The sequence below is a fragment of the Globicephala melas genome, chromosome 5, assembly GCF_963455315.2.
Source record: "Globicephala melas chromosome 5, mGloMel1.2, whole genome shotgun sequence".
NCBI classification, from domain to species: domain Eukaryota; kingdom Metazoa; phylum Chordata; class Mammalia; order Artiodactyla; family Delphinidae; genus Globicephala; species Globicephala melas.
This window is the reverse complement of record NC_083318.1, coordinates 65,265,066-65,277,693: the sequence shown is the minus strand read 5'-3', so window position 1 is coordinate 65,277,693 and position 12,628 is coordinate 65,265,066. Positions and strand designations below refer to the sequence as shown.

Genomic DNA, 12,628 nt, shown 5'->3' with positions numbered 1-12,628 from the left:
AGGATAAAGCTCTTCTGTGAGGATCACACTAAGAGCAGGAGGTCTGGGGGTTTCTTCCCCACAGGGCTTAATCCCTGTAACTAGAGAGTAACTGTTATATTCAAGTATCAATTGTTGAGAACAAATGTCATTTAACATTTAATGCAAGCCTGTAAGTTACATATTAGTGTATCCTAATCTATAAAATAGTTAAGGTTTAACAAATGGCAAAGACATTTTTTTTGAGGTTGATCAGAAACTTTTATTTGGTCCTTATCATTTATGAAGCAACCTACAAAATCATTTTCTCTATCTCTACCGCAAGCAGCAGCAGCTGCATCCAGGCCAGAAATGGAAGACACAAGTAGTGGAAGACCTTACAGAGAAAAGCTAACAGGTGAGATCTCTGCTTATCCAGGTTTAGGTGAAGGCAGAACAGGAGAAGTGTGTAAGTTCAGTATTCCAAAGACTCTTCTTCAAAGGCCTGCAGAGGGCCTAGCTGAAGGATGCGGGTACAGGCTCACAAAACTGCCCAGCTCAGCAATCAATCCAAAGTACCTTCCAGAAAAGCAAATTCATCCACAGCTTCTATTGCATTACCCAAATCTCTCCTCTGAAGGGTTTTCCTCTTCCCTTGTTGAGCACAACAGTAGGCATCTTTTGCTATGGTTTCCACGGCTCGTGCCAAAATGAAGCTGGCTTCCTGTCCCACGAGCATCACGTTGGGGTCCGCCTTCACCAAGGCCTTCACTTGCACCAGAGGCAGCCTTGAGAGATGAGCCCCACTCGTCAGGGATTGGGGCTGTGGAGCTGCTGCATCCCCACCATTGCCCTCCTCCTCCCAGGAAAGCCCCGTTTCCAGCCACCATCCAGGCCCCCACTGACACTGATTTTTAAAAAACTAATTTCTGGATAGTAAACTATCGATTAAAAAAAAAAAAAAGCAAAACCCACATTGATTGGAGTATGTCAAAGGGACACAGGAGCCAACTGAAATAGCTCTCAATGGCCAAAGCTAGAACAATTTAAACAAAATGTAGTACTAGATTATAACCCAGAGTATAAAATAGCCATGAGTTCATACTGATATAAATGAATAGGGGATAAGAGACATATATCCCTTGCAAAAGATTTCCAAATAATTTATATAGATACTCTACCTTCAAGACGGTAGAGCTTAATTCAACCTACTCCTATAGGGTCAGCTGTGCATAGACTTCTTTCCAGTCTATAATAGAGGACTGTAGGGTGGGGAAAGTAGCTTTACTCGGAGAAACCTGACAAACGCCATCCAGCCAGGTGATCAAGGTTAACATTAACGGTAAGGAATGTTGATGCTATGTACCCTGATATGACATGACGAGACCAGCACTTTACCTGTGGTTCTCCTCCCCCAAAACTCGTAACACTTGTCTAATGAGAAAACATTAGGCAAATTCCAAGAGAGGGGCATCCTACAAAATACTTGATCAGTACTCCTTGAAGCTGTCAAAATCATCAAAAGAAAAGCCTGAGAAACTGTCACAGCCAAGAAGAGCCAATTAATGGTTCATCAGTTGTTACAAATGTATCATACTAATGTAAGATGTAATGGGGGAAACGAATGAAAGGTATATGGGAACTCTAATATCTTCTCAATTTTTCTGTAAAACTAAAATCATTCTTAGAGCATAAGGAATATAGTCACTAATACTGCGATAACTTTGTAAGGGGACAGATGGTTACTAGCCTTATCGTGGTGATCATTTCATGATGTACTTAAATGTCGAATCACTGTGTTGTACATCTGAAATTAATAGTATCAACTATATTTCAATAATTATTCCAAAATATATTTTTTTTAAGTCTACAGGTACACACAGTAACATAAATGTATAGAAAAAAGTGTAGAAACACACTAAACCGATAATATTTTTATGGTAATTTTCTTACCTGTACTGTATAAGTTCTTATATGGAAGATATATATGTAATTACTATGGTAATTTGGGATATATTGGGGGGACGGAAAAATGAAAACCAGTTTAGGCTCATCTCTTATCAGCAGAAAAATTTTATTCCTTTTAAGGACAAACCACATCCAAGGCCTTAGCTAACAGACACAAACCAAAGTAGCCATTAAAGCATTAGATATTGAGGTATGAGACATACAATGAGGGGAATGCTTTGCCATCAGAGGGTGACACCAAACTTGCTCGATGGAGCTCTGCTAGTGCGTGGGCGAAGTTGAGGGTAAGTGCGTATCTGTGGAACCGAAGGAGAACAGCTGTGCTCTACAAGTACTGAAGCATTTAGACCACATAGGTAGGGATATACTTTCACGACGAAGGGAAGGGGGGAGAAAGCGAAGTGCCCCCCCATGAGGCATTAGGCTGCCTTGCAGAGGGCCACGGCGGAGAAGCGGACCTCCCCTTGCTCACGCTCAGTGAATTCTCTGCAGACCTTGGCGGCGTCCTGAGGAGGAGGAATGTCATGAATTAAGGTCTAAACAGCAACAGCTCAAAATGAAAGCTTCAAGGGGAAAGTATTAGTAAGGTCTATTAATGCCCAAAGTTCACCCTGACCCACTTTAAACCTCCCAATAAACTTGAAAACCAGGGCTTAAGGCAAGAGGAAAAAAATCAGGTGATGAGGGCTTTCCCTGGTGGCGCAGTGGCTGAGAGTCCGCCTGCCGATGCAGGGGACACGGGTTCGTGCCCCGGTCCGGGAAGATCCTACATGCCGCAGAGTGGCTGGGCCCGTGAGCCATGGCTGCTGAGCCTGCGCGTCCGGAGCCTATGCTCCGCAACGGGAAAGGCCACAACAGTGAGAGGCCCGTGTACCAAAAAAAAAAAAAAAAAAATCAGATGATAGGAAAGACAAGGACCCACATCACAAATCCAGCTCCAGAAGCTTTGATTCCTTTATTCTTTCTACCAAATGCTCTGTGCTTCTGCCACCTTGTGCCTGGTTTTGACAAGAAAACTATACTCTTGGTGCTCTTTCCCTCAAATCCAAAGACAGAAAATTGATTTCTCTTCCATAAGGAAAAAGTTCTAACTCAGAAATTCCCAGAGTAAAGACAGATTTATTTCAAGTAAACATTTTACAAAACAGGCTTAAAGTTCAAATCCCTGGTATTCCAAGTACAGATAAGTGACGGATTCCTACATATTTAGGGAATGACATGTGTTACTAATTCTAAGACCTAGATTACAAAGATTGGGAATAGAAAACTGACCCCAATGTTACTTGAGAAATTCTGGGGTTTAAATGCCTTGGGATCAGAATATCAATCACTGTTCAATTTGTAAAAAGTCCAGCGTAAAGAAAGCCCCACTAACAATGTTAAATACGAGACCTTCAAGAGGACAGTGGATATGCTATGACAGAGAACAGTCACAGAACATCAGCTCCCAAGGCCTAAAAATCACCAACCTGATAATGAGTTGTGGTCCTGAAAAAGCATCAACCCCACCCCGGTTTTGTTTCTGCTTTGGAACCACTTAGAAAAACTGAAGAGGATCTAGAGTAACATCTACATTTTATTCTATCAGAATTTTTAATATATTGATATCCCAGACCTGCCTTCCCCAAAGCCACTTTCCTTTAGGACCCATGCTGTTGATTAATGTTAAGGGTGTGCCTGTAAAGACAACAGCCATCTCCTACATAGACAATAAGCAGTGACCTAACTCACTCAAGTTTAGCATACTTGGGTTAAGTTTATGGACTTTCTCACCAATTTAACAAGTTAATTCGGGGTATAGTTTAGACAACCTAAAACATCTCTAACCATATAGAACCAGCCTTACTTAGGATAAGAATTTCCACTAATTAAGATGCTATTTTCCACAGGGAGATCAGCTCGGTGCTTTGTGACAGCCTGGAGGGGTGGGATAGGGAGGGTGGGAGGGAGGGAGACGCAAGAGGGAAGAGATATGGGAACATATGTATAACTGATCCACTCTGTTATAAAGCAGAAACTAACACACCATTGTAAAGCAATTATATTCCAATAAAGATGTAAAAAAAAAAAAGCTATTTTCTAGTCAATTAATTTAAAATGTGATTCTGGTGTTTTTTTTTAAAAACAAAAGAAGTTTTACCTTCCCCACACCTCATAAATTCTACTCACATAACAGTTTTAAGTATCCTATGCAGAGTACATTTTATGGTACAGGCATACCTCATTTTATTTCACTTCACTTTATTGTCCTTTGCAGATACTGCTTTTTTTTTTTTTTTTTTTTTTTTGGCAAATTGAAGGTTTGTGGCAATCCTGCATGGAGCAAGTCTATCAGCATCACTTTTCCAGCAGCATTGGCTCACTTCATGTCTGTGTCACATTTTGGTAATTCTCATAATATTCCAAACTTTTCATTATTATTATATTTGTTATGGTGATCTGTGATCAGTGATCTTTGATGTTACTACTGCAAAAAGACTGACTCACTGAACACTCAGATGATGGTTAGCATTGTTTTAACAATATTTTAAATTGATATGTACATTGGCTTTTTATACATAATGCTATTGCACACTTAACAGACTACAGTATAGTGTAAACATAACTTTTATATGCAGTAGGAAGCAAAAAAACTCAAAACTTCTCTTTATTGTGATATCTGCTTTACTGCAGTGGTCTGGAACTGAGCCCACAATGTGAGGTGTGCCTGTATTAGGACAGTGTTCGATAGGAGTTGGTATGTACCTAGGAAGCTTTATTACATGGACCAGAATCTTTCCTCCAAATAGGTCATACCCAGAAATTCTGCCCCTGTTCTTATTCTCTCCCATAAGTGAATCCTGACTCTCATGCAAATCCCCATTCTGTTTCTCTAGGTCTAGTTCTCATTCCATATCACTATTCTCATTTACCCCTGGTATATCCAAGAATTAGCTCTGACTGATCTCAGGTGTATGTGACAGAAGGCTAGAGAAAGTGACCGTCCCTCCTAGGACTGCATAATTTGGTCCACTAGTACCTTGAGGTCATCAGGTCTACGATGTTCCAAAGACAGGTCTACTATAAAGGTAGTATTGTACAGTGGCTAAGAGCACAGACTCTAGAGACAGACTGTCTAGATTTGAACCATGATTCTGTAGTTTGCCATTGACCTTGGGCATCACTTACCTCTGCACCTCCGTTTCCTCATCTGTAAAATGTAATACTAACTACCTCAGAGCATCATTAAAAGGAGTCCATAAAAGAGGTAACTAACTTAGAACAGCATCTAGCATGGAGTCAGCAAACTGCAGCCTGTGGGCCAAATCCAACCTGCTGCCTGTTTTTGTTAATAAAGTTTTAATGGAACACAGCCATACACATTCATTTAGACACTGCCTATGGGGCTGCTTTGGAGCTGTCACAGCAGAAATGAATACCTGCAACAGAGCCCATATGCTATACAAAGCCTAAAATATTTCCTGGCTCTTCACAGAAAAAGTTTGCCAACCCCCCCCCCCCCCCCGTCTACACACAAGAAGCACGCAAAAAAGTTTAGCTGTTATTACAGCAAATGAAGTAATTATACCTCAACATCATTTTAAATTTTATCACAATTAAGCCATTTTCCTTTCCAACAGCAAATTGACTAAACTCTAGAGATTCATTTTTTAGAGGGCAGAGGACTAGTCTACCAACTCGTGTTCAGAATTAAGAGATTTCTGCCGTCACTTTTACCAGGACGGTTACACAGTGACCCTGGATCTTAAAAGTTCTGGTCAGGCATGGTTTGAATTTGCTTCCTTTGACCTGTGAACAGTGGACCGACCGTGTGGGAAGAAAACAATCACAGAGGTAACTGCCTAACCAGAATCCATAGTATGCTACCTACAAGACTGACCCAAATCCAGCCATCAGAGAGGGATTAGGAAAGGCTTGGGTTGCTGTTCCATGAGTCTGAGTCATTGGCTATGATGTAATCTGACAAGAGGACAACAGTCACCTTAACCTCACAAGGAAATAAACAATGGCTTTCAGGCTAAATCTAACTGTGGGCTAAAGACAGCACGCAATACAGATCAGGCAGGGCTGCTCTAAAGGATGCCGTTTAAGACTATTTGCTATAAAATAAAGCAAACAGAATGACTGAGATGATCTTTAAGCCCTAAAGACTGCTCTCATCCCAGATGACTGACGCTGCCTGTACCGAAAACGGTTTGCACTTTAGAATAGACAAACTGGCTCAAGAAATATGGGCCCTAGCGGAAATGGATTCCAAAGACTACCTGCAGCAGTGAGCCCTCTGAACTGGCGCCATGGTTCACCGGAAAAGGCATCCGTCCATCTGTAACGAAAAAGCCAGGCATGTCAATTTTCTCTGCACGTTTTCTGTCTACTGTGCTTGTCCAGCTTAAAGGCAAGTTTTAGATTCTTCCAAATACCACTGCCACTCCCACAAAGGTTAGGCTGGTTATGAAGCAACAGACTGGAAATGAGGTTCAAGTGTTCCTAGATATCCACCCCAGGCAATTCTAGTCTAAAGCACCAAGACCACAAGACCACACCAGGCCAGACTAGCTACCCTACTAGGAGGGCTTGTGCCCATCTCTTGGGAAGGACCACAAAGCAAGTCAGCAGTCTATGAGGTACACAGAAGGTGGAGGGAAGAAAAAGGATCCTTGAGATTTCAGTTGCCCCTCAATGACTGCTGAGCGGCCCCAAGTTTTCTTTGCCCTTGCTTGCCATAGGTAGTATCTTGGCTTGAGATGACACAGCTGCAAGTCTTCCTCCATTAAAAGGAGATGGCTCTTCTTAATACAGAGATGGACATGTCTGAATTCTTTTTACACAAACCAGGTTGTGTTTAGGCATTTACCTCCTTCCAAAAGTATTCCTTGCCTGGAAAGGATGGCGGTGGAGACCTTATACTGGTGATGCTATTACAGTGGAACGTGGAAAGGGAAAATCTGAACGTGTATACTTTGAACTGGCTGATCAGTTCTCTTTACTGGTTTGTAACTAAAGCCATTCATCCCGCAGGCCAGGTTCCTGAGGGAGGTGCTCTGGGTATGATAAAGGGTTAAGTGCCCCCTTGAGAATACCTCAGTGTTCTGGCTTCATAAACGGATATACTAAGTGCCGCCATAAAGTCACACACCAGTCCTGTGAGAGGAATTATGTCTGAGAGAAGGCATGCATCTATATTAGATTCCAAAACTGGAGTGAGACGTACCAAGTTCATAGAGGTGGCCATCCACGTTGTTAAACAGAATAAAATGAAAGTTCACTTTGTCATCTACCTGCAGAGAGTCAAGATATTTTTTCGAAAATGAGTTTTTATTGTATTATAAACTGCGTTTAAAAATAAAGCTGGAAGAAAAGATATAAATGACATAACATCGTGTAAGTTTAAGGTCTACAACCTGTTGATTTGATACACATATTTTGCAATATGATTATTTTATAAGCAGAACTTAATTTGTTAAAAATAAATTCTCTAAGTAAATATGCTTGAACCAACCTGCCTACATATTAAATGATTATAGCGAATATTTCTTTCTTATATACTAGGTACTATTCTAAGACCATTAAAGTAGATATACTGTAACTCTCAGAACTCTAACACTTGCTTTTTACTGAGGAGGAAATTAAGGCTTAGAGAGGATAAGTACTTCACCCAAGGTCAAGACTAGAATGTGACAGAGTCAACTGCAGTTATACAGACACTATCACTGACTTCAATCTAATCAACAGTTGACTTGAAGGCTGTGTTCAGATTAATGGTACATTTAAGTCATCTAGAAACTTTTCGTCCTTGTTGGTCCAGCTTGCTCTCCAATAGACTGTGAGAAGAGTATGTGAAATGTTCAGTTATTAAGACGGGTGCTACTCAATTAGACCCATTTGGATCTATATAAAACACTACCAGCCTGAATTTACTCAAGACTGTGTCAACTGCCAATCAGATATTTTGAAGAGCCATTTGTATGAACAGGTCTGGTCAAGGCATTATTCTGGTAGAATTTGCTGGCATTCATCAGCCTTGGGTGGAAACATGTGCTGTGTTCCAGTAAGAGGTTCTTGCACATATTTCTGGGGAAACATGGGTGACACCTGGACAGCCTGGCTCTAACTTGTATTTACCCGACACTGGCCTTCCTGTGCCACGGCATCATGGGCTGCCTGGATGGCCTGCAGAAAACAGAGAATAGTTAGCACGAAAACCTCCAGAGTTATTGAAAATCGATGCTCTAGAAGTTCTCTTCCTACCTCATTCTTTTCAAAGCATTTTGCTCTGTCTTCAGGGGACAACTTCTCTGTTTCAGAAAGAAACTGTTTCAGAACTGACCCATCCTCTTTAAAAAAAAAAAAAGAGAGAAAAGAAAAAAAAGCATATGTTAGTACCGGTCTAATGTAAATGGTTGCAATTTATTGCTGACTTAAGCCACTGCAATAGTCTGTCACGTTTGGAAACCTGACTTTTTACCATGGCCTCTGAGGATGTGGATGAGCGAGGTGCCTCTTCCCCAGCCTATTTTTCCAACCACTCCCCTCTCACTGCATTCAAGCCAGAGAACTCTCAGTTCCTCCAGCATGCCAAGCTCTTCCTCACATCCTCCCTGTCCCCTGACCCCTCCCCACCTTCCACCTCACCCTCACCTCTCAGATCTCCTACCATCTCTGTTACAGCACTGATCCACTGGTAACATGTATTTGTGAGACTTTCAGTGCCATAAAGGCAGGAACTGTCTTGTCTATTGCTCTTATCTACAGCACTTAGCAATGCACAGTTAATGTTTATTGCATACATGATGTAACAATAACATTCTAATCTATCAATATCAACAGTTCTCAAACCAAGACTTTTATTTCAGGGTAGAAAATGCAATCTTAGTAATATGGTTACCCAGAAAGACTTCAACCTACAGATCTTAAATAGAAATACAAAGACCCTAACAGTCTGGCCTAGAGACAGCTAACTAGCTGATGGTTGGCATAAGCATTTTGTCATTGCTCAGTGTGGATGAATCTAGGATGCAAGAGCAACTTGTATTTCAAAAGACCTCAATCTGAACTTTCAGCTCTAAACTTAAACAAATGTGTTAAATGGGGACCACTGAAAATCTGGAAATTATAGGAATCCTCTCAAATTTATGAGGAGGGCTGTGACTCAGATTAAGCCGTGACCGTGACCATGTTTATGGAAGAGTTACAGTATCTGTGACCTCAGGAACACAGTATTCTAAAAGAAATGACACTTACTGCAGAAGAAATAAAAAGGATCAAACTACGACTTTTTAACGACTCACTCAATATTTGAAAAAAGCAACTTCTAGAAGATCTGGACCTTTGTGGCCAGACGAGCCTTTTCTTTTTTTTTTAAATTTCAGAAGTATACCAGGAGTAGAATCTTGGCCACAATTCCCTTGTTTAAATTAAAAAAAAAAAGTATTTGACCTGCTACAAGCAACAGCATGGACTGTTAGTTGAACTTATTCAATTCTCAGCCACCCCCATCCATTGTCTAAATCAAGAGTTGGCCGACTACTGCCACCTAATAAAGTTTTATTGGAACACAGCCACATCCACTGCTCTACATCTTGTCTATGGCTGCTCTTGCACTACAAGGGCAGAGATTATGTGGCCCTCAAAGCCTACAAGATTTACTCTCTGGCCTTTTAAGAAAGTTTGCTGACCCTTGGCCAAAATCATACACAATGCCGTGTATTTTAACATATTTCAATGCTGTTACTTGCACTTCTGACAACTTAAGGGCTGAGACTCATCTCTTCTCTATCCTCCATGGCATCCACTGGAGGCGAGCTAAAACTCCTGACCCTGGGCTTCCCTGGTGGCACAGTGGTTGAGAGTCCGCCTGCCGATGCAGGGGACGCGGGTTCGTGCCCCGGTCCGGGAAGATCCCACATGCCGCGGAGCGGCTAGGCCCGTGAGCCATGGCCGCTGAGCCTGCGCGTCCAGAGCCTGTGCTCCGCAACGGGAGAGGCCACAGCAGTGAGAGGCCCGTGTACCGCAAAAAAAAAAAAAAAACAAACAAACAAACAAACAAAAAACTCCTGACCCAGCTTTGTTCACAGATGGATCTCTCAAGGTGCCAGCCTGCGGCGAGGCCTCCCTGCAGGACTTCGCGCTGTGTCCTGCTGCTTTAGGTTGTTTTGGTTCTCCTGTTGCTTATGAGACACAGCACCATTAAAGAAAGGTCCTGAAGGTTGGCATTTTATGCCTTAACAGCATCTCTAATTCTTTAGAATTGTCAAGACCAGCAGGAGGATCTGCACATGAAGAGCCCAGGCGGAGAGGCAAGTACAAAACTGCACTGTCACCCGCCCCGCCTCTCCAGGGGGAGGAAACCACACTATACTTCTTGGATGCGCATCCCTTCCTCAAAAGGGAGGAAGGATGAGAATTCACCCACTGATTCTATCTGCATAAGTAGATTTTCAAAAAAATCTAAGGCAATGGCTTTGCCAAATAGAGGCTTGGGGGTGTTGGAAGGAAGCATTACAGTTAATTAAAGGTCAACCAGAGGATGACTGGCCTCAAAACCCACTCACCGAACTCCAGTTTGTCCTGATTATTGGCCACTGCATGAATGAGTCCGATGGTTCCACAGGAGTTGCCAATGGTCTGCTTCATGAAGTACACCTTAGGACTTACTTCTTGTCCCTTCAGCTCTTCAATCTGTTTTTTCCTGAAGTTCTCATGCTGTGAGTGCAAAAAAACACTTTTACATCTCAAAATGAAAATGCAAAGAACAGACAGCAGCACAGCGGGTTCTACCACCTAAATGGAAACAGAGTGGGAAATATGACCAGGAACCTTGGATCTAGGTGCTGGCTGGTGCCCAGAGAATGGCCCGTCTGCCACCCACGCCCACGCCAGCCCGTGGGGTTCTGACACTCCACCCTGATGCTGCAGTGCAGTAGCGGCCTTGGACATTGCCCAAGACTTTGTCTAGACACCACTGCAACCTTTTAGCTTGAAATGGATGGCGTGCTGAAGTCAGAAAAACAGACAAGTTCGTTATTTTCTTCCTTTAACACTAACGACTTTCACACAGGCATTCCAAACAAGCGCTGGGCAGTTGAATGCCCAAGAACACCAGCTAGTTTATATCTCACTATTCTTTGAAGTTCTACTTCTATTCTGCCCAAATACATGTCTCTTCAAAAACAAAACAATACAAAACTTAACTAAAGAAAGGAGCAATTTAAAGAAATTAACTATTCCCTCATCCTTTTTTAGGAAGGAAAGACAACTGGTCTGGGGTGTTGGACTGTGATTTCACAAAACTTTCTCATCCTACAAGAAGATGTAACTCGTTTGTCCTTGACAACTATACAATTTGAGGAGACTAGTTTCCTCAAAGCATTATCTCTTTGTACAGTAATATAGTGGGCTTGTCTGGCCCTTTCACTAACGAGTTCTAAAGACCTTAAAGGTATGACTGCTCAGTTAAAAGCAGGGTGCTGATGCTATAGAAACACTAATTTCTTGCCACTGGTATAAACCGTACGGAACCCGAGAAGTACATGTATTTCTAGTTCTAGAAGCCTTGCATTACTGTACACAGAACTGAAGTAAGCCTCGTCTGTGGTACCATCAGAGGAATAAGCTCTCTTGTCCCACAAGATCAACTTAAACTCCAACTCGTAGGAAGTTCTAGCATCATGTATCTACCCACTGGATCCTTGAATTGAGCTACTCATTGACTGTTAAGGATTTTCACTTTTCTAAAAAGACTTAATTTTTTTGTAATGGGATAGCGTCATCCTTTAGGGTTGTTTGAGCTCTTGCATGCAGACATTTCTGTAATATTTCATGATCCCTTAAAATGTGTTAAAAGTAGTCCATTTAGGATTTCATAATATTCTTAGACAAAATTAGATGCTTTCTAAATTAACATTAGCTTGTTTGGAAGTCAACCTATAAACCTCGACTTTTCTTTGAATTTGCTTCAGTATTTAGCCCAATAGGTGTTTTGTGCCACATAACAGGCATTCAGTAAATCTGATAGACAGAACTGGAGCGAAAAGACATAGTATCGAGCTCTTTCAAACATAAAACATCCTACCCAGAATGTTCTACTAACCAAGATCTGCTTGATGCAGCAAAATGAGAGCAGTGGGCTTTTGCAAGACAAACGCGCTGCACCACTGCCTCCCCAAGGCCTCGCCTTTGAGCGCTACTGCTCAAAAACCTCCGAGTCATCATGGTTCCTCTAATAAGAAACCTCTGGGAGAGGCTCAAATGAGAGAGAGAACATTGCACTTGATTTGATCAATAGGGAAGCTAATTTGACTTGCAATTATTTGGGAACTCCATTTTCACCTAAGTAAAGGCTTTGGCAATAACAAACGTTGTCAGTGGGACTATCCTAATAGCTTTACTAAGTGTGTTTAACCCACAATACTTAGCCCATTTACTAGGAGGAACGCCTGGAACTTCCCATAGGGCTTAGTTTATGCTGAGGATGCTTCTAGAACCCCCGGCATTAGGATGGTGCTTCAGTTTAGCTCACTCTGTTTGAAACGATGCCGTATATACTAATGCCCCAAGTTTCACTAAAGCAAAATTCAACCACTCCTCCATCAGGGGTCGAGTGGCAGCAATAGGAGATAGACAAAACCATGCTAATTAGTGGGATTCCACACATCCAAGACAACAATTACCCCAGCTACCTTTTTATATCTGATGCTCAGCC

At 41.9% G+C, this 12,628-nt stretch overlaps 1 protein-coding gene across 1 annotated transcript in view; it reads right to left on the bottom strand.

The window, feature by feature from the left end:
- Positions 1-2,013: 2,013 nt before the first annotated feature.
- Positions 2,014-12,628, bottom strand: part of UCHL1 (ubiquitin C-terminal hydrolase L1) — a 12,211-nt gene continuing 1,596 nt past the window's right edge. Inside the window, exons 4-9 of the mRNA XM_030881124.2 lie at positions 10,479-10,629; positions 8,176-8,261; positions 8,050-8,097; positions 7,139-7,205; positions 6,192-6,250; positions 2,014-2,432 (exon numbers count right to left, since the gene is read on the bottom strand). Of these exons, the coding sequence (XP_030736984.1) occupies positions 2,346-2,432; positions 6,192-6,250; positions 7,139-7,205; positions 8,050-8,097; positions 8,176-8,261; positions 10,479-10,629 (498 nt within the window). The 3' untranslated portion in view covers positions 2,014-2,345. The remainder of the gene's footprint in view (positions 2,433-6,191; positions 6,251-7,138; positions 7,206-8,049; positions 8,098-8,175; positions 8,262-10,478; positions 10,630-12,628) is intronic.